Source organism: Bactrocera neohumeralis, chromosome 3 (assembly GCF_024586455.1).
Source record: "Bactrocera neohumeralis isolate Rockhampton chromosome 3, APGP_CSIRO_Bneo_wtdbg2-racon-allhic-juicebox.fasta_v2, whole genome shotgun sequence".
In the NCBI taxonomy this organism is placed as follows: domain Eukaryota; kingdom Metazoa; phylum Arthropoda; class Insecta; order Diptera; family Tephritidae; genus Bactrocera; species Bactrocera neohumeralis.
In genome coordinates, this window is record NC_065920.1 from 46363205 (window position 1) to 46386219 (window position 23015).

Here is a 23015-nt window from a genome sequence, read left to right on the forward strand (position 1 = left end):
TTAAGTTCTGAATATAATATTATTCATATGGTCTCCACCATTTTTTTTGCAGGAATAAACGACTAAATCAGGTCAAGCTGCTAAATCACAACTTTTTAGTTGTTTCATGTGCTGAGTAACGCTGACACGTAACCTCGTATTGGTGGAGCCAGATGTTTTCGAGATCAACTTCTTCCGATTGCTACCATGAATAGTTGGTTATCATCGATCTATATCACTCTCCATTGACAGTAACAGTGTTACCAGCTTCGAAAGAAGTACAGGCCGATGATTTCACCAAACCACAAACCCCATCAAACTGTAAATTTAGATGAATATAATGTTCGTTTATGAATAATTTGTGGATTTTTTTCCTTTATGAATCGACAGTTTTGGTTATTTACTGCAGCACTCAAATGAAAGTGAGCATCATAAGAGACTATGATTTTCTTAAAAAATCTTTATCTTTTTTAAGTTGTAAAGGCAAAATCAGCAAATTCACGACTTTTGGGGTGGTTCAAAGGCTTCAGTTTTTGAGTGAGAACAATTTTATAGAGATGCAAGCTCTTTTTCAAAATCCACCAGGTTGGTATTTGAGAAAGTCCCAGTTCTTGAGAACGTCGTGGAATGGACAAATTGCGGCCATTCTAAACACTTGCTTGAACGGTGGATTGGGCATAGCACACTTTAATTCCAAGCAATATTTTTACATTTCTTATCAGTTCATCGCCGCCGTGTTTGAAGCTCGGGTAATTGCTATTCGGTTCTTTGTCAAGAGCACAGGTGAAAGATTATTTCGACCAAAAATTGGCAAATGAACACGAAAAGTTGCAATTGGTGAACGATTTTTTTGAATAGTTTTTCTACATAAAATGGTAATGTCGGAGACCCTGCAAGTCAAATGTATATATTTAGCCATGTCCGTCTGTATATATGCAAACTATTCCCTCAGTTTTTGAGATATCGATCTGAAATTTCGCACATATCCGTTTTACGCCGAGTAAAATGTATGCAGTTTTTTGTAATTTTCAAAAGATTCTCCGCTGCTAATTATAATAACAAACTATCAAGGTTCAAAATATTTGATTTAAGTAATTGAATTATTTTTGGAGTACGATAATTCAAGTTTGTTGAGTTTTGTGAAATTTGCTAATTAACTCAAATGATTATCATATTTTGGGCTTATGGACAAATTTTATTTCAAATGTTCTGCGATAATATACCTTCCACATGAGTGCCATATATCACCGAAATAAAGACAAAAGCACATAAGTAGGCTTTGCAATCCTAGCACACTTCCTTCGGTTTTACAAGCCTTACATTATTTCACTTTTAATACATTAATAAAGTCATAAAAGATTATAACTAATTCCAGTTATTTACATTAGGAAGGAAGTTTACTGGTCGCTTGAGTGAATTAGGGGAGAGACCTGCCCTGTATCATTAGCTTAAAACAATCTTTCATCCTAATGCATGGCCTTTAGCTTTGTTCGCAATCATGCTTTTAGATATATTTACATATGTATGTATGTGTGTTCGGAGTATAATTATGCAGGTGTGTCTGTATTTGGTTCCATACTTTTTTAGCTCATCTAAAATTGCAGTTCGCTAACCAGAACTCCTTATACATATTTAATGAAACGCAACCTTTTTGACATCATACTGAAATACTTACTCTTCTCTCTGCTTTTCCTCGTCTCTATTTGCAGCCTTTACGCGTCCGTTTAACTAATAAATCGTGTCTTCCGTGAATCCACCGAAAGCTGTTCATTTGCTATTGAAAAATACATCGCTTCTTTGTCGTCTCACCTATTAATGTATGCCTTCCGATCCGATGGATGATAAGCGAGCGATTGGGAACATGAGTAAACGGCGAAAACCTTCATTTGATTATGTAGCGACCAAACGTTGGAGTAAAACGCCTCGCCAGCTGCCACTCGCCAGCGCAAGAACGACTGATATTATCATGTCACTCGTGATAGCCTCTCTGGTCGTCATCGTTATAACCAGAACAGGTGAGTGGAATAAAAGCAAATACATTTATTTATGTTTATATGCGCATTTTAAGCCATAAGTAGACCTATGCTTACATCCATACATAAATACAGAACATATTGTACACGTGTACGAATGTGAAAAAACAGCAGGAATGCAATTAACATTGAAGTTGATAATTAAAATGTATGTATTTGTGGTTGCATCAGCACACAATTCGGTATTTAACTTGTGGTATGCAGCTGAACCAACATTAGGGTGCTTCCAAATCGGGAAATTAACTATACTCAAGGTTTCTACACAAATGGTTTTCGAAAGTGCTTCGTTTTGACACCGGGATGATCCAAACCGTTTAAACATTTCTCAAATATAAAACTGTGCCTACGCTGATAAGTTGAAAGTATCCAATTCTAATTGTCTCTGCTTAAAATTCTGTTTAAAAGGCTATTGACTTAGCCAACTCGTCCGCTATTTAGTTGCCGAAAATGCTCCTGTGACCGGGAACCTAAATGATGGCCAAGTCGAGTTCCCATGAGCTTAAAGTCTTCCTCGCTTTGTTTACAAAGCTGAAGTTTATCTTTGGTGACGACAAGGGTGTCCTCCCGTAGTTATTCAGTAGGACTCCACTAGTCTTCTCTATGCCTAATACTTCCGCTTGGAAGATATTAGGTGAGTTTGTTAGACAGAAAGATAGAGATATCAATATCCTCGGAGTATACCCTCGTACCAACACCGCACACCATTTTGGGCCCATCGGTATAAATTGAGGTAGTATTCTCCTCCTCTTTAAACCTCTTCTCTATTCATGTCTAGTCACTATTCACGTTTCACTAGTAAATATTGAGATTCAACCTTGGGAGTATAAGGTCTCATTTAAACGGATTATTATCGTGGTGGTTCAGAATTTTGTTATGTCCATAACTCTTCCTGTTCCAGCTATCAATATCTTTAATTTTTATAGCAAAACAGGCAGCCACCTTCAGTATGCAAATGAAAATCCATTAATTTGTCTAGTGTTATATTGTTTATTTAATGCTGACCACCAAACCAATTCCAAATACCAAGTGCAGCTAGCTCTTTATCCACCTAAACTCTCCAACGGAGTACTGAAGCAAAAACTTTCAAAGCCTTCTTCTTCCTTCTTTCATCCTGAAAACATGACTTAGCTAGCCGTTAGCAAACGACGTTTATCTCATACAGCTCATCGTTTCATCAACTGCGGTATTCATCATCGCCAATGCGCAAATTATCATAAATCTTCCGCCAAACCTTTCTTACGCACACATTCCTAAGACCTGCTCATCAGATGATGTCATTGTCCATGCCCCGCACCATATAGCGAATGATGGGGGACTTGTAGAGCTTTGTCTTTATTCGTCAATAGAGGACTTTACTTTTTAATTGCCTACACAGTCGAAAGTAGCAGCTGTCAAAAGTGATGTGTGAGCCAAGTCGCGAATGCGACGACTGTTTGCTTAATGACAGGAGATATTACGTCTTATCCTCGTTCACAAACAGACCCTTCCGATTCGCTTCATTATCCAGTCGGGAGAAAGCAGAACACTAACGGCACGGGTGTTTGAGGCCAATGATCTCAATGTCATCTTATAGAAGAAATTATTCCTTCTTTATTTAGCTCTTCATCTAGTATTAATTTCTAGACTAAAGAAGTCACGCGATAGGGAGTCTGGTTGTCTGAAATCTCGCTGGGTATCCAATAGATACCATGTTTAGACATAGCGGCTTAGAGGCAGCACCTTTTAATCAACGAAGAGGTGGAGTGTGTCGATCTTCCTTTCACGGGCCTTTTTAAAGATTTATGGCATTGTGAAAATTTGGTCGATAATAGATTTTCCAGGTCCAAAGCCACACTGATAAGGTTAAACCAGATGACGGTGGACTTTAACCTGTCACACACTACGCTCGATAAGACCTTATATGAGATATATGGAGACTTATCCAACGGTAATTGGCGCAGATTGTGGGTTACCCGTTTTTGTGGATTGGGCAAAGCAAAGGTGGTATTTATGGGACGAGGTTCCTGTATGATGCTGATATCAATGCCACCCTCATTCAAGATGATTACCAGACTATCTATAGCACTTTTCGAGTACTGCAGATCTATCTACAAGGACCTTTCCAAAGTAAACAGGACTTTTTGAATCTAGCGCCCCCTGGTGGCGCCATCTATATGTTGACCAATGCGTTAGAATTTGCTATCTTTATCGATTGTCGAGTGAAATTTAATGACATGTCATAGATGGGAAGTGAAGTTATTGCGTTTTAAGTGTCAGTATGTTTGGTTTATCGGTGCGAAAATGAACTTCGAACGAAGATCCAACACTAAATTTTGTTTTAAAATTGGTAAAACTTTTACCGAAACTTTTCAATTGATGAAACAAGTTTATGACGATGATTGCCTATCCCGTAGCAGAGTGCACGAGTGGTTTCAACGTTTTGAAAGTGGTCGTGAGGATATAAATGACGATCAACATATGGGCCAATCAAAATTCGTGATCACCGGAAATTCCATCGAAACTGTGCGTGAATTCATCAAAAATCATCATTGAAGTCCATGGAAATGAATTTGAACATCTTCAAAATTTCGATTTATCGCATTTTGACCGAACATTTGGGCTTACGAAAGGTGTGTGCACGGTTTGTTTCGCACAAATTGACTGACGACTAAGAAAAACAAAAAAATCGATCAACGCTTGTGACCGCTTATTTGACCCAAAATCACATTTTAACCATTAACCACTCCCCATATTACCTGATATGGCACCGTGCGATTTCTTACTTTTCGGAAAAATACATTTGCCCATAAAAGGAAAGGTTTATGCAGACGTAGAGGCCATTCAAGAGGCTTGCACCGGCATACTGGCGGCCATACCGGCCAACGAGCTAAAACACTCGTTCGACATGCTTTTGGACCATGCAAAAAGCTGTATTGAAACAGAAGGAGACTATCTTATATATAAAAATGAATCGCAAAATGTGTTGCTAAGCGAATAACTTCACAACGCCTGGATCAATTTTGCCAATTCTCTTTTCTAAGTGTACGTTGAGGTTCAAGAATGGTTTTTACGGCAAGAAAATTTCGAATAATTGCCGGAAAACCTCTGAAAACTGCCCTTTTCGTTTTCCCATACAAGCGAATGAATGTTTGTTTGTTAGTAAAGCTAAGAGAACAGCTGCACCAATCTTGATGAAGGCAATATTACGATTCTTTTGGCGCCGCGATTTGATGGTACGGATGGATGGAGGAGGTTCTCAGGATTAAAAAATGTTTACTCATACTATACCCCCCTCAGACTCCTAGTTTTCGAGATATTTCTGTTTAAAATTTCAACAATTTGTAAAAGTAATAACGAGCATTACTACATTCACTATGTTGAACCCACTTTTCACACATTTTTCAATTAATGTATATTTAATTACACTGTACACATTCAAATATTGTATATCCAAAATTTACACTAATTGTGTACTTTTTAAGAAAATAAATATATGTACATACATATGTACTTTAAACACTATTTTGTACTTTCAACCTTTCAAGAGATTTGTATGTTTCAGAGGTTGTTCGTTGTGGATCGGGGAAGGTTTAGAAATAAAAATACCTTATACTTTTAATGAGGAAAAGTCGGAAAATTGGATGTTTCCAAAAAGTAACTTTTTTTCATAAAAATTTTTTTTTTTCAATTTTTGTTTGTTTTGTTTTTCAATATTTTTATTTGTTAATTATTTGAATCGTTCAATTTCGGTCGCTTGCTTTTTTATTCCGGCTATTCAAAGGAAAAGTTATTGAAAATTATTCAGTGAAACTTTATGTATTTATGTTTCACACAAGCGATCAATGACAGATTTAAATTTGTTACGAAGCCGCGAAGAGGTCGCACTAATATCGGTCGGCGTTCTTTTTGCCATCAATGTATGGCAGCCAAGGCACATGAACGAGAACTCCCAGGATGCGATGACATACGTGTGGAATTATGGATCGGGGTCAATCAGCAAGCGATCGTCACGATGTCACAGCACGACTTTTCAAACAACAGCAGCGATCATGACTTTTGATGGGCTTTATCTTGAATCAACCTATGGTATTTGTAAGTTAGCACCCCATACATTTAAAAAGTATCATATGATGCATTAATATCATATGATACAAAGCAATATAATATGACACCACTAAATCGCTGAGAGTACGACACGTATAGTGGCGACATCTGGGAAGCGCAGCGTCAGAAAACGAGATACCCGTTGCAGCGGCAAACGTAGGTTTAGAGTTAAGCGTAAATAATTGTAAATATTCAGTTCTTGCACAGAATTCAAATAAACTTTGAAATTTTAAAAAAAAAAATTATGATATGTTTCATCACTGATTAGTTTTTAATGAATTTTAGCTATCACATTAAGAGATCAATGAGTTTATTTCACCTGGCTCATTTGATGGGGCATCCAAATGCGAGCGCAAGGTCTCTTTCGAATGTCTTTAGCGATTATGTGCTAAGTTTACTTAGGGTTGAGAGTACACTCTTTGTCAGACCAAGCATTTTTATGGAAAAACGCTGTAGTGATCTGGTAAACGTTAAGCGATTCGGATATTTCATTTTGCACTAAAGGCACCACATCACACTCTATTGTTTTGGACCTTAGCTGTAAAAATGCTTATCTCTGCATCGCTTTCCATCTCATCTCTTCCCACTCTTCTTTTGGAAGGGAAGGGAATATTGATTGGCAAAAATATCCGCTGAACCATCTCGAGATGTTTGACTGTTAATAAATAGCACAGTTTCAGGACGATGGTTGCTAAGGTTTGACTTTTTATTTGAGTACAATTTGAGGAGCAACCTCAGTAGCACAGTATTCAATTAGAAAGTCGTACTATGGTTAGGGGTACAAAAAATAAGGGATCAAAATTTCATGCGCCCCATAACGAGGATAACCGTGACTGGGTCCCTCAAATATCCCAGTCTATTACGGAGCTTACGGATACTTGGCGCCATCTCTAGGAAGATAGTTTAATTATGTAGTGGGGTCTATGCGCAAGCGGACCTACTTTCCCCAACGCTGGTGGGTCCAGATTATGAGCCAGAACAACAACAATATTAAAGGATCACTTCAGAAACACTTCAGCTAACTTGGCCATTTCCCTTAAAGTAATCCCCTCCCGCTGCAACACACTTATGCCAACGAATTTTCCAGTCATCATAGCACTTGGAAAAGTCCTCCGTCGTGATGGCCTTCACGCCTTCTTCGATTCACCTTTTATATCCTCAATTGAGTCAAAACGGTGTCCTCAGAGTGGCCATGTGTATTTGCTGAATAGCCAAAAGTTACACGAAGGTAAATCAGGCGAATGCGTTGGTTGGCGAAATGATCACGAATAACCAACGCAGTAGAAAATGGTGCATTATCGCACTGCTTTCTTCAATAAAGCGACGCCTATCTCAAGTCCTAATGAATTTGTTGACGTGAAATTTAGCATACAGTATATGTCACTAGCAACTTACAGACCAACTTACAGAAAAAAATTTACCGATTCGAAAAACACGCGAAGCATAGTTTTGTAAAAAAAATTTTAGGACAAGAATCTCCATAGAAACTATTAAGTTCAAAATCGAACATCTACTCAAATAAACGGTTTCTTTTTTCATGTTCATAGCCCTTTAGATGTACAATCCAAACATATCGGAACGTTAAAATTTCTTACAACAGTATTAATATTTCCACAGTACTAACTACATAAATCAATGTATACCAAGTAAAGCCACAAACACATAACTGAATCTGTGAGTGCCATATGCACCTAACCTCCCACACTAGCACATTATTCCCTCCTTGGTATCAACATAAGTGTAAAAAACTCAAACTCAATGGGCTGTGCAACTTTGCCATTACCGTCAGCACTGTCACACTCACCACTCACGCTATATTTTCTTGCCTTGATGGCCTTTTCTGCCTGAGTGACACCATCAGCAACATCGTCTTCATCAGCATCAGACTTCAGACTTCACACTTGTGATTTAACTTTTTTTCCGACTTTTGCTTGCATGCAGAGAAAGGGAGAGAGAGAGTTGTAAGTTTCCGTTTGGCGTTTGTTGTTATGCTCATTTAACATATTAGTTAGGGTAAAATCATGTTATTGATATGTTTCAAACAAATGTTATTAATATAAACTCATGAGTAAGGCTAAGAAGCATTTTGACGGCTGTATAGCGTTATTTTTCTGAACTGTCAAATTTTAAAACCATAGGAAATTGCTACGATGAATGACTGTATATGTGTAACGTCAACCGATTCCTAGCTTCTCAATCTTCCTGAACGTACTATATAAAATTTGTGGTGGAATATTCAAGAAATTGAAAGTGTGATATATAAAACGTTTTACAACGGTATCAATATCGGTGTGGATCGGTCCGAAACTACATATACTTTCGTTTAAAGGGAAATATGACTGATTTAGTTCGGTTTACATCATATATTATTTAGATATGACGATCAATAAAATTGTAGCAATAAGTTATATATCTGAATAAAATTTCATACAATGTATAGATTAAATAGTAAATACTGCTCATAAGCACTTAAGAAAAATCAGTTTCTTTGATCGGAAATGTTTTTCGTGAACTGTATGAAAAATCAATTTCGTAAAGACTATATTTATATAGTATATCTTCATGACAACATTACATTCTTTACTATATTAATGAAATGAACACCACAACCGAAAAAGAAATTGTCATCAAAAATAGTCATATTCATTCCAGCGGCTAAAATCAGTATTAATATAATTTTTCATGTCGTGGCTCCGCTATTATAAGACCCAAAGCATCGAAGCTACTTCGTTGAGTATATCTTTTAAAGAGCGGCATGTCAAAGGATTTATAGTAGTCATGGAAGGAAGCTCAGTATATATGTATGTATGTGAATTTCACACCGATTAACTGTTAACATAATGGTTCGTCAAAATCCAGAATAAATGTTCTGATTTTTACTGAATTATTATACTCTCGCAACAATGTTGCTAACGAGAGTATTATAGTTTTGTTCACATAACGGTTGTTTGTAAGTCCTAAAACTAAAAGAGTCAGATATAGGGTTATATATACCAAAGTGATGCATATATACCGTCCGTCGGTGCAAGCTGTAACTTGAGTAAAAATTGAGATATCATGATGAAACTTGGTACACGTATTCCTTGGCTCCATAAGAAGGTTAAGTTCGAAGATGGGCAAAATCGGCTCACTGCCACGCCCACAAAATGGCGGAAACCGAAAACCTATAAAGTGTCATAACTAAGCCATAAATAAAGATATTAAAGTGAAATTTGGCACAAGGGATCGCATTAGGGAGGGACATATTTGGACGCCATTTTTTGGAAAAGTGGGCGTGGCCCCGCCCCCTACTAAGTTTTTTGTACATATCTCAGAAACTGCTATAGCTATGTCAACCAAACTCTACAGAGTCGTTTCCTTCAGGCATTTCCATATACAGTTAAAAAATGGAAGAAATCGGATAATAACCACGCCCACCTCCCATACAAAGGTTATGTTGAAAATCACTAAAAGTGCGTTAACGGACTAACAAAAACGTCAGAAACACTAAATTTTACGAAAGAAATGGCAGAAGGAAGCTGCACCGAGGCTTTTTTTTAAATTGAAAATATGGCGCCGCCCACTTATGGACCAAGAACCATATCTCAGGAGCTACTAGACCGATTTCAATGAAATTCGGTATATAATATTTTCTTAACACCCTGATGACATGTACGAAATATGGGTGAAATCGGTTCGCAACCACGCCTTCTTCCAATATAAAGCTATTTTGAATTCCATCTGATACCTTCTCTGTATAATACGAGTATAAACAGTAGGAACCAATGATGATAGCGGAATAAAACTTTACAAAAATACGGTATTTGAAAAATATGTAAATGAGGTATTATGATATCTCGATTATCACTTTACCATGCGAGAGTATAAAATGTTCGGTGACACCCGAACTTAGCCCTTCCTTACTTGTTATTATTTAAAAATGGTTCACGATAGAATACAGAGAAGCTTAACAAATTAAATATGTTACAAAAAATTTTGAGATTCGGCCCCAAATGGCCATATATTGCCCAAAGTAAACTTAGACTTAAGATTTTTTTTAGGTAATATACAATGTTCCGTAAATATTTTGCTCTTGAATTCTGAAGAGCGTTATCTTTCACGTTAGCACTCTGAGCGGACAAAATTACTTAACTTTTTTAATGGGAAGATGTATTTAGTCGGATATTTTAAAGTAAGGCGTCTTTAATAAAAGCTTTTTTCAAACTGTTGTGTTGTATTGATTGAAATTTTACTTCGAAAAGATACTTCGAATCCACAATTATAGAACTTGCTAGAATCTCTTTGATAAAAAATTAAAAGAAGAAGAATAAAAACCAAGCCACTTTATTAATTGTCATTCTTTACTCAGGTCATGGGCTAGAATGATTGCCAGTCATATTCGGTTAAGCAACGAACAATGATGGTCAGTCCTATATGATCGTTTACGCAATCAGTCAATTGGAATCTTCAGAATAAATTCCTGGCAGGAATTTGAGTCTACTTCGGTTTAAGATAAACATTTGGATTAACGTAAAAAGAAAATAATTTAGTCCGAAGTCGACAATCGCGATTTGCATTGAAATAGACGAACATACAATGTTTCTTAGCCATTCCCTTCATGTCGAGATTAGCTGATTATAAATGCAGTAATAGAATCTAATGCTGGAATTCGCTCAAGCTTTGCACCACCTTATTCAGTATTTCTGTGCAACACATATTTACGATACTTTATATGGTTTCTATGAAACATCCTGCATGTGTTGCAAGTAGAACTGTTGCAGAACATGGAGGCTTTATTAAGTTTGTTACCTGAAATTTCCTGTTTGATCGTGCGACTTTTAAGCCATTAGTTTAAACGATGTTGGAGTTTCAAATTTAAGGGTGCAATTACATGAATGTGTCTGTGACTAGACCTGCAACTTGCACGGGAATTGCAAGAAAGATTTGTAAAAGATGCACTTGAACCCATTGCGGTTTATTACATAGCATGTGTCTCCAACAAATGTGTGCGAAGAATCTTTATAATGGGTGTTTTTTAGACGTGTGGTTTTCAATTATTTGATACCTTTTTCGTACGTGGTCTTTTTGACGGCTCATTTTTCTCTTGCCATTTAAAAATGAACAGACTTATTTCGGAAGAATGTTTCGCAAGTGTGAACATTTTAAGTCGACATAATTGCCCAGCAGAATCGCTATTCCAAGCTACTATGAATCGGTTTCGCACCACGTTTATTCTAGTGGTCTCTAGCACCGAAGGCGCTATTGTTGCTGTGGAGCAAAGTATCAAAGGAAACCCGAATGCATCCATTCGCGCGCATCAATTAGAGCAGTGCCCATCCATTCTATGGAACATTCTATTTATTTTTAAAATGTAATGGCAAATATATGTATATTCTTATAATATAGCTAGTTCTCGACCATAACATAAAATTATACGTATTTTATTTCTACATGAAAAAAACACATGTCTAAAAAAGGCACCCTTTATCAATTTGTTGCCACCAACCCCTGTCAGTCTCACTCCATTCCCACAAACAAACACTCATCCGGGCATTTTTCCAATCCAACAAACAAGTAAGCAAAGAAACGACGCTGTGGAGAAAAGACAAACCCTTGCCAATTCCAGCAACTTTGCTCGGGCTTTCTAAAAGGTATTTCTAGAACAAAAGCGGCTACGGCAGCGTCTACTTACAAGGTGCTTTCCAAAGTAAACAGGACTTTTTGAATCTAGCGCCATCTATATGTCGACTAGTGCGTTAGAATCTGCTATCTTTATCGATTGTCCAGTGAGAATTTCATGACATTTCATTGATTGGAAGTGAAGTTATTGCGTTTTAAGTGTCAGTATGTTTGTGTTATCGGTGCGAAAACAAGCTCCGAACAAAGAGCCAACATTAAATTTTGGCTTTAAAATTGGTAAAACTTTTACCGAAACGTTTCAATTGATGGAACAAGTTTATGGCGATGATTGCCTATCCCGTAGCAGAGTTGCTCGAGTGGTTTCAACGTTTTCAAAGTGGACGTGAGGACATAAATGACGATCAACATGTGGGCCAATCAAAATCCGTGATCACCGGAAATTCCATCGAAACTGTGAGTGAATTCATCAAAAATCAGCGGAAATCATCAAATGGAATTGGATTTGAACTATTCCACAACATCGATTTATCGCATTTTGACCGAACGTTTGGGCTTACGAAAGGTGTGTGTGTGCACGGTTTTTTCCAAATTGACTGTCGACCAAAAATTGCTCAGAATTCAACATTCGAAGAACATCATTATCTGACCAAAATCACATTTTAACCATTAACCACTCCCGTATTCACCTGATATGGCATCGTGCGACTTCTTCGTGAAAGCAAAGCGTTATGCAGACGTATAGCTCATTCAAAAGGCTTGCACCGGCATACTGGTGGCCATACCGACCAACGAGCTAAAACACTCGTTCGACATGCTTTCGGGCCTTGCAAAAAGTTGTATTGAAGCGGTAGGAGACTATTTTGAATAAAATTAAATTGGTTTTGCTGAAAAACCCATTTGTTCTGTTTTTTTTTTAAGTCCTGTTTACTTTGGAACACACTTTGTATCAGTTAGGATTATAAAGAACTCGGCGAAAGTGTTCTGCTGGTAAGATAAATTTTCCAAAGAGCCAAGACAAACTGCCTGAGACATTGTGAGCGGCCCTGCTGCTAATACTTGAAACCCAAGCGACAGTTAACCAAAGGATATAAAAGGGTTTTAAGCAAACAGTTATAAGAAGCGAAGGGGGGTAAAAAAATGTGTAAATACAAAAAATATGTGTGAAAGAAAAAAAACTAAAGATAATATCTACATAGGTGGCTTGGGCATGATTGCAGTCTGGTTTCTAAGCATTGCTGCACCTGTCTGGCTTGAAGTGCTTCTTCCGTTATCTACTGTTAGCATCAGCAATCATCGCATTTAAACTTAATTTCTCTGGCACACAAATAAAATCTTTTAATGCTTGACCTGGTGCTTCATATTTATTTATTTCTTCTTCGCTTTCTTTACTTTTTGTGTTGCTCTTTCAGATGCTTCCAACTACTTTGACATTCAAAAACCTAATTTCTCGCATGAGCCGCCATCGCGCATCGAATTCACCAACAATGCCGGCAGCATTGCCGATTGCATAGCACATGGCAATCCTCCGCCGAATTTCGAATGGCTGCACAAAGACAATAATCCCATCACCTCGATATCAAAGGTAAAAATTATTCTTTCTAAAACTTATATATCGGTTACAGTTAGGCGTGCAGAACGTTTATGCAAAACTTTCTTTATTTTTTAACTCTCTTACCTTTATTTGTTCTATATTTTCGAGCGAACAGTTTTCTTTATATGCTTCATCCAAAGTTGCAAGAGGTCTGATCGAAGTTAAAAGGGAGGGTAGGATGTTAAGTCTTCTGTTGGGAGCTCCCCATTAACTACCAAACTACTGTGGCGTCTTTCAAGCGGAATCGGCTGCCTTCAATGTCGTAGACGATGTATTTCTCCGAAGTGCAGCAATTCTTCAGAGAGGTGTGCATTCGCTCCAGAAGCCAACTCGCTCGCTGACTGTGCGCTAGTCAAGGAATGTATTCCTAATAATAGTAACAAACATCAAAACAACCTCTAGTTTCCGTAAACAGAATGCAGAAACAACCTTGAGTTGGAACAAATGAAATGCACTATCACTACAACAAACACTCTTAACAAACAAGTATCAAAACAACATTGAGTTTGAATACCACAACATCCTTATCTTAAAACAAAGCAAATGTATCTAAGCAAACAATATATATGTAAACAAACCTAAACAAATAATATAATCTGTATCTAAACAAACTATCAACTAGTAATAAGTAAACATACTAGTTAGTATAAATAGAAGTAAGAACGATGTAATAAGTTAGTCTTAAGAGTATAAATAAAGAGTACACATTTCGGTGCAGCTCAAAATATATTCTTTTGACTCATTTTTAATTCTGGTAAAAATTAACTCGCTAGCAGCAAGTTTCTTGCATATTCGACTGGCATGCGATGGGCTTTCTACGCAGAGAAGCCTTACCTTAATTTCATCCGATTGAACCTATGGACCTCCAATGAGCTCGGTCCAAGTGATGATCCACAACTAGAGCATGTGCGACTGAGACATACTTCTGGCTCAGACTTGCTCTTAGCAAAGGCGATGTGAAGAGAAAGGTGTTCAGAGTGGTCACTGTCCAATAGGTTCTCACGCGGCAGGGCAAAATATTTTGTCGATTCTAGGAAGGCGAAGTGGAAACTTCTTGTTACTTTCTTTTCTATTACACGGCTTTTACTAAACTGCGAGGTTCTGTGATTAATTAGGCGAACTTCCAGAAATGTACTATTCGCAAAGCGCTTAGTCTGCAGCAATAGAAGTTTCAGTTATTTTACGTTCTCTTCAATGGATCTTGGTCGTGTTGAAACAATTTAAGGATCGTGCTTGACGATTTTTTGCCTATGCAGACGATGTAGCTCTCATGGTCAAAGGAAGGATATCGTAACTAATTGGACGTCCGGAAGCGTCCACGCTGTTCACACAAATAAACCTCCTGGATAGCTGGATTTCGCGGAAACTTGCTCAGCTCTGGGCTACCATCGGTTTAGGTGCAGTTGCAAGATTCTTTTGCCCAAGATCGATCTCACTAGTTGTGGGGTTCCAGGTTGTCATTATCCTAGCGACATCCATTCTATAGGGCCTTACATGACACAATCTGCACAAGCTCTACGCAGCGAGGTAAAAACATCTCTACACTTCCTTGTTGATTATATAACGTTTTCGTGATCATGGACATAACCGCTTGGAAACTCACACTCTGATATCCCAATGAGCTAATTAGAATAGAAGTTAAAAACCTGAGAAAATTGTTTATTGGCCATATAGCACTTTTTAGGGCTTCACAAACTACAGCCTTCGAAACTTTACTAACCTTAGTTATACGAGGTGCTTTCCAAAGTAAAGAGGACTTTTTGAATCTAGCGTCCCTTGGTTGCGCAATCTATATGCCTATATGTTATCCTTATCGATTGTCCAGTGAGAATTTCATGACAATTTATTGATTGGAAGTGAAGTTATTGCGTTTTAAGTGTCAGCATGTTTGTGTTATCGGTGCGAAAATGAGTTCCGAACAAAGAGCCAACATTAAATTTTATTTTAAAATTGGTAAAACTTTTACCGAAACGTTTCAGTTGATGTAACAAGTTTATGGCGATGATTGCCTATCCCGTAGCAGAGTTGTCCGAGTGGTTTCAACGTTTTCAAAGTGGAAGTGAGGACATAAATGACGATCAACATGTGGGCCAATCAAAATTCGTGATCACCGGAAATTCCATCAAAACTGTGCGTGAATTCATCAAAAATCAGCCGAAATCATCAAATAACAAGTAAGGAAAGGGCTAAGTTCGGGTGTCACCGATATCATTTTATACTCTCGCATGATAAAGTGATAATCGAGATTTCATTATACGTCATTTAAATATTTTCAAATACCGTATTTTTGTAATAGTTTTATTCCGCTATCATCATTGGTTCGATTATGTATATACTCGTATTATACAGAAAAGGCATCAGATGGAATTCAAAATAGCGTTATATTGGAAGAAGGCGTGGTGAAGTTTGAATAAAAAAAAATTGGTTTTGCCGAAAAAAAACCATTTGTTCTGTTTATTTTTAAAGGCCAGTTTAATTTGGAACGCACCTTGTATATATATATATTTTTCTATGACTCCGGTCACTTGTAAAAATTCTAGCGATCTCAAGCAATCTTAAGAAACATATTCAATCTACAACAATAGTAACTACTGTTTTATTTATCGAAGCAACTTTAAAATGTTTTGCATACAAAATCGGTATTCTTCAATTGAATTTATAAAAAGTACTGATATAGAAATAAGTAAGTTTGTGTGCGTAACAGTGGAAGGAAAGCATTTCGCTTTCAAAAAGTTTGTTGTTAACTTAAAGTCTGTGTACCCTTTAAGGCAAAAAAATTATAACGAAATTTAAAAACTTCAAACAAAGTCTCTTGCTGGCGCAAGCACTAACACTGAACCGGATACATGAGCCGCAGCCCGAACAATGCACGGTATTTACTGTGCACTTACAAAAAGCGAAACAACTGCAACCAACATAAAAATTCGAATAAAATGCAGTATCACAGAATGACAATAAAGCAACAATCACTTACGGTCGACCTGAAAGAACCGCTAGGAGTTGAGGCGCGCGGCCAGAGTCAGTTTCGAACAAATTCAATCAATAACCACTTGAACCAAACTTCCGCCATAGGCGGCTCGCCTGAGTTATTTCGATATGGCACCGAAGGTACGGACTGTTGATTGGCGGGTGGAATCGAGCGAGTGTCGTTAAATACATATAACAGTGAGACAGGCTGGCGCGGTCGGCAGAGAAGACAAATACTGCGAAAAATGGTGTTGTTGGTCAGGAAGATTAACGGGCAGTCAGACAATGTACATAGCAGCTTTGCATTTTATTCCGCACAACAACAACTATAGGATGCTCCACTATTGCGGGTTTTTTTTTTTCAATAGTGAGTGCAACAATGGCATTGCGCTTGGGTGTTGTCGGCTATGCAGGAGTCCTTGAAACTAACACCTATAAATGGGTGTGTCTGTGCGTATATTATATGAGTGCCTTTGTTCTCTTACTGGGACTCATCTCGCTCCTTTGATGCACTTATCATTAATGCCTGTCATGGATTTCTGAACATCTGTACTTATGGTACGGCCAATAGCCGTTATTTGTCGTAAGTTTTTACATATGAAGTTCAAAAATTGCTGTTGGTGTCTCTGAAGTCCACGCCCACTTCTCAATTTTAGGATTAAAAGCTTTGCATTATTTCCAATTTCCATTACAAAAAATCACTGTTTCAATATTTTTACATTTCTTCTACTACTCTCTGCTAAACCATTTACCTCTGTCTTGCGGGTCTGTCATATGCTCGCTAACGGTTCACTTAATTTCCCCCCGTTCGAAGCGGAAGAGTTCCGTCAAGATGTTCATTGGTCCGTGTATCATTGTGTGGGCAGCAATGCTGTGGGTAAAATTGTTTCTCGTGGCGTTGTGATCAAAGCAGGTAAGTACTGCCATAAGTTGCTATTAGAAATGAGAAATATCAATCGTTCACTTGGTTTTCTCAACGATTCGCAGAAATGTATCGATTCAATGCATTACAAGTGCACTGTATCCTAAGAGATTGGGTATCGAAACATTTTAGTATTCTCGAGTTATTTGCCTCATCCTCTTAGAGAGGTTCCGCGTCTACTCTTCTTGAAGATAAATAGCTTTAAGATATTTTCAAGTCCATAGAAGCTTAAAATGTTAACTTATCTTCTTCATCCACTTTTCCCAGCCCACATGTCGCACGTAGAGTTATATTCACTGAAAAGGAAACGTCAGAAGTAGATTCCGCGCTCAAGGCTCTCTGCTGACCTTATTATAATTATGGCTATCAGAACCTGGCTATTCATTGGTTGATAAAATTTTGTTTATATCTAAGTTTTTTTGTGCATAATCTTTCTTTAGCGGCGTAGAAAACGCTTACGCGGTTGTAGTCAAGTTAACAACATCGCGCCAGTCGTTTCTTCTTTTCGCAAGGTGGCGCCAATTGGAGAATCCAAGCCAGATCCTTTTCCATCTAGTCCTTATAACGGAGTGGAGGTCTACTTCTTCCTCTACTTCCCCTGGCGGGCGCACAATCATTATAACTTGTAACTAACAACCGGAAACTAATTTTTGACAGTACTATTCTTACTCGTTAGGTTATGAGTAGAGAAATCTTATTCAAGACCCACGGCGTACATATAAGTCGAGAAAAACTTGAAAGGGATCGACTATATAATTATATATGTATAAAACTGAACTGCTGAATTGAGGATAAGTTTAGTAGGCATACTACCTCCGTCTATACCGACGGGTTCATATTGGACTGCGAATTAGGAACGGAGTCTTCATAATTCTTTTTCCTTTCGTCTACCAAACTCAGCTAGCATCTTTCAAGCGGAAGTACCATTCATAGAAAATACCTGTGAAATTCAGATAGCCAGGTGGCATTGCTAGCCTTGTCGTCGAAAAAGACTTATTCCAAGGTAGGAAACAAATGTGGAAGTCTTTAAGCTCAATGGCCACTTGTCAATAATTAGCGTCACCAGTGACAGGAACATGTTCCACAATGAAAAAGCGGACAAATTGGCCATATCAGAAACCCCTCCAGGCAAGTCTAAGAAGAGATAATACCAAGCCTTGTATTATTACTACTCCTAGAATGATCAATGGCGAACCTAATATTACCAAAACGAGATAAGACAAGAATTACGGACTTATTGCTCTTCCTCTGTAAATGTCCAACTCTATTACAAGCCCGACATAGAACTCTTGGAATCCATCGGATACCCAGCCTTGAAAAATATCTACAAAAAGCACAACGGAGATGAATGGTTCCATGTAGGGTACTAAATGGCTTAAACACTACCATGAAACAAGATAGCAATATTTATAGGACTTACAATAGTGTTTCAAAATTTCAAAATGGCGCATCTAGTGCTAATTAAGTCCGAATCGGCTGTATTTTCTACAAACCCACAAGTAGATCTATGCTCTCTTCGTCCGCAAGTCTACGTAGATATTTAGTCATGTATCGAATTGATCGGAATTTATGACTTCAATTTTAAAATTGCAAAAAATAACATAAGAGTTTAAGTTAGGTTAAAATTAACATTACACATCCTAGTGTATTTTATTGAACACTAGTGTAAATAAAAAAATTGTTTGCTTTCCTTAGCACGAAGATTTCAGGTCAAATGTTTAACCCAAATGTAGTATGTTTGTGCTATAAAAATACTTTCACAGAGCCAAGACAACATTCTCATTTATTTACATATATGTATGTGTGCGTCAATTATGTTTCTATGTAAAGCTTTGCATGCCAAACGCTGAGAAATGTGGAAATGAAGTGAATATAAAACTTTACGACTATCATGAATGGGTTTCCCGCAACTTTATTGAATGAAATTCGCCAAGGAGTTCATCTAAGGTGGTGCTGTGCGAAATAATTTGAAAGCTACGAATACTTTGAAGAAGTAGATATGCGTGAACGTTTGTAAGCGAAGCTTTGAAGCTGTTTGAGAGGCTCCTTTGAAGTTTAAAGAATATTCAAATATGGCCTAGCACAGTAATTTTAAATTAGATATGCACTGGCCTAATTATATATGTATGTGTTTACATATATTCTTAAGATTTGTTGTACAAAATTATAAGAGCTTAAAAATGTTGAAAGTAAAGAAATGAAGGCACTCCATTCGGTGGCTGCTGCACTTGGTGTAGGCGTGGGTTGAGACAATATACTACCTACATTTAGTCGAAAGTCTTTTCGTATACAACTTCAACTATTTTTCTTTTATATTTATAATCTACTTATATACATATATAAAAGAAAGTTGTGTTAATTGCACCATTTATAATTCAAGAACGGATGAACTGATTTGGCTGAAAATTGGTAGAGAGGTAGCTTAGAACCAGGGTAAGGACATAGGACACATTTTATCTCTTTATGTCAAAATTTAATACAACTCATAAATACAAAAATTATATTTCAAATAATAAGCGTTTTTTTCAAAATTTGAATATTGCATTTCTTCAAAAAAAAAAAAAAAACAAAAAACACAATAATAAAACAATAAAAAAAAACTCACACCGACGCAAAAATTCGGTTTTAATACGATTAGAGAGCACTCAAACACTTCTAAGAATCAGTTATTTGTTGTTTTTATTGGATTATGAACTTGCGAGGCACCCACTTTGAACAGAGCTTTCGCATCTTTAGAGCATCATTGTCCTCGGTGCTTAATTCGTCTGTTTCTAGCTTAGCAAATATCTTTTCAACTGTGAATTTCCCTGAGCCAAAATTCAATAGTATTTTCCCCCAAAACGCAATGCTTTATTCACACACGAAATGCTTTATTATCCATTTTTTTGTAAACTAACACAAGTTGCATCACAAAAATGCTATATCTTATTAACTAATAGTTATAATCCAACTAAGAGAAATCATATAGATGGTAGTAGAAATCATATAGATAGTAGTAGGCCTACAAAAAAATTTTTGGTTTGGTGCAGCTCTGTGCGCATCAGTAGTCGGTATAGTAGGTAGGATGAACCACATTCCCGCTACTAGATGTTTTTTTCTTCTTTCTTATGAACAAGAGCTGATATGGAAAATGTGACTTGTTTTCTCGTATCAAGTCACAAAATACATCCAAAATCAGGTATAAAATCGTAGGCAAAATGAGTGTAGGCCAGTGTTATCTATGTATCAGCCACAGTGAAGCGTGGACGGGTCCTCTAGTAATAAATAAATAAACAAATATGTACCATTTTGGTCGACCCTTTTCCATTTTTCCGCTAGAGACATTATTCCAGAAGTATAAAACTTTCATCAGTGTAAATCGAAATTTCCAGAACGAAAGCGAGGGAACCAATGTTGTGCCTCAGTAAACTTCACAAATTTCATTGGTGGCTTGCGTGAAGTAGATATAACCTATCCTATTCTTCCCTTTTGTATACAAAAATTTCAAAATATAGCGAATTTCTTCATTATTTTCACTCGTTTTTGAACAACTGTAGCTTTCTTTCAACTTCCGTGAATTTAATTTTTGGTGAAACGAAGCTTAAAATCTCACTTTCCCACACTATATGGTATGACACAATGTGATTGGTAGCACTGGAGATATACGACTGCAACGACATCTATTGACCAAAAAACGAAAAGATTTTTTCGACTACCAATATATATAAGAAACGCAGAATTATGAGCAACAATAAGGCAATTATAATAACTTTTGCAAAACTGTGTTAAGGCTGAGCGGAAAAGAACACCCCAAACCGGTTAAACGTCTATAGTAATACTCTCGTCGACCTTTTGGAAATAGCAAATGAACACATTCCAACGCCCTCGCTACTTCGTTTTTCTTGATTATTGACTATTTTACGTATTCTACCCGAACTCCTCGCTCTCCTTCCTTCTCTCGCTGCCATATATTTTGCTTTATTTGTTACGGTTTCGTTGGTGTACTTGGAATATTTAATTGTTTGGTTTAATACTTATTTGAGGCTGCCTAATGCCAAGAAACATATTACCATTAACTGCATGGTGCGAACCTTGTAAAAACAACAACTATGAAAGCTACCGTCCAACCTCAAACCGCTTAATGTTTTTAGCGTCCTTTTTAAGTATGAAACTTTTTCCCTTCCTTTTTTAAATAAGTTCAATTTTGCTCTTTTTTATTATTCTCATTAACGCTTGCAAAAATATTCAATAAAGTAGCAACATTGCATACATATCTACACATCTTCAGTACATATGAAAGGGATTAGGGTAGTGCTTTCTGGCATCATACATTTGGCGGACCCCAATTGTCAAATTCATCTGAAAGAATACATTAATTATGGTGGTAAAGAGGGCTTTTATTGGAGTTGCTAGTTAGTGGCCATGAAAACGCCCATATTTAGATGAAATCCAAAATCTCAGGAATTACTCGACCAATTTCAACCAAATATTAATGTGTGTTGTTACCTAAATATTCCCACAAGATGTTTTAAAAATGAGTGAAATCGGATGACAATTACACCTTATTCCGAAATCAATGAAAATATTAGAATAAAATTTCGCACAAATAGTGCCGTCAAGATATTATATCATATTATCAAAATCGAGTTATAAATTTTTCCTAAATATCTAACAAAAAATAATGAATATATATTAGATGTTAATATTAAAATCATAAATTAAATAATACCTTTCTAAAAACCGTGTATCATCTTGCTTTAAATAGATGAAACCAGAGTGATAACACTGATCAACAAAATTTTGTAACAAAAAAAATAAGCAGTACTTTCGAAACATCTATCTAACGTCTCTACCAAATCTTACGTATATTGATTTGATTACGACTAGTTTCCGTGTTCCGGTACTTATCAGTAAAGTTTAATGTTAATCGTCTTTTCCTTATTATTTTCTAATTCAGTGCTTTATTTTTCAGAAAAGTGGGTGTATTTTGTGTTTGCTGAGTGGAGTGATTCTGTTACATTTGTGGTGAAATAACTTTTGTATCTCAACGAAGAAATTTAACACTTTTAATAAAAAATTGTATGAAAGTTATTTCGGTTTTCCTGTTGGACAGCAAGATAAAGTGTGGGTTCCACACATCTGTTGTGTTACGTGTAGGACTTCTTACGAGTTGGGAAAAAAGATCTCGATCTATGCCTTTCGGAATTCCGATGATTTGGATGGATCCGACAGACCATTCAACTAATTGTTTTTTTTGTCTGACTAATACAAAAGGCATTACAATTAAAACTAAAAAACAAATTAAGTATCCTGATGTGTCATCTGCTAAAAAACCAATTTCTCACCGTGAAGAACTACCTACATCAAAACCACCTCAGCACTTTGATCTTTCAACTGAATCAGAGGAAACAGATAATAATATAAGTACTGATGCTGATTTTCAAATTGCTACTTCATCTATCTGTCTCCAGGAAGAAACGCCACACCTACTATCTCAAGAAGATCTTAATGATTTAGTTCGTGATTTACACTTGTCTAGACAACAAGGAGAACTTTTAGGATCTCGATTAAAAGGATGGAATTTATTGCAACCAAACACAAAAATTACTTTTTTTCGGCATCGAAATTAACTCCTCATGTGACACAAAAGCTTTTTGTCTTGGTCTGATGAAAAACTTTGTAAAAGCAATGAATAAAAATGGCGCTGCATTTCAATATCTAAAAGAAAAATTCCCTAAAATCAGTGACGCCAAGATTAAAGAGGGCGTGTTTGTAGGTCCTCAAATCAGGCAAGTGATAAAAGATGATATATGTATTTAAAAACCAGCTCAATGATCTGGAA

The 23015-nt window shown here is 36.8% G+C and overlaps 1 protein-coding gene across 4 annotated transcripts in view; it reads left to right on the forward strand.

Annotated features, from left to right (window-relative positions):
- LOC126752696 (cell adhesion molecule Dscam2-like) overlaps positions 1 to 23015 on the forward strand; it is a 147910-nt gene that overhangs the window by 28943 nt on the left and 95952 nt on the right. For 2 of the 4 annotated variants that reach the window (XM_050463666.1, XM_050463667.1), the window contains exons 2-3: positions 1689 to 1994; positions 13124 to 13296. In XM_050463666.1, the coding sequence (XP_050319623.1) occupies positions 1799 to 1994; positions 13124 to 13296 (369 nt within the window). In that variant the 5' untranslated portion in view covers positions 1689 to 1798. The remainder of the gene's footprint in view (positions 1 to 1688; positions 1995 to 13123; positions 13297 to 23015) is intronic. The other 2 variants (XM_050463669.1, XM_050463668.1) reach the window with 2 other exon arrangements.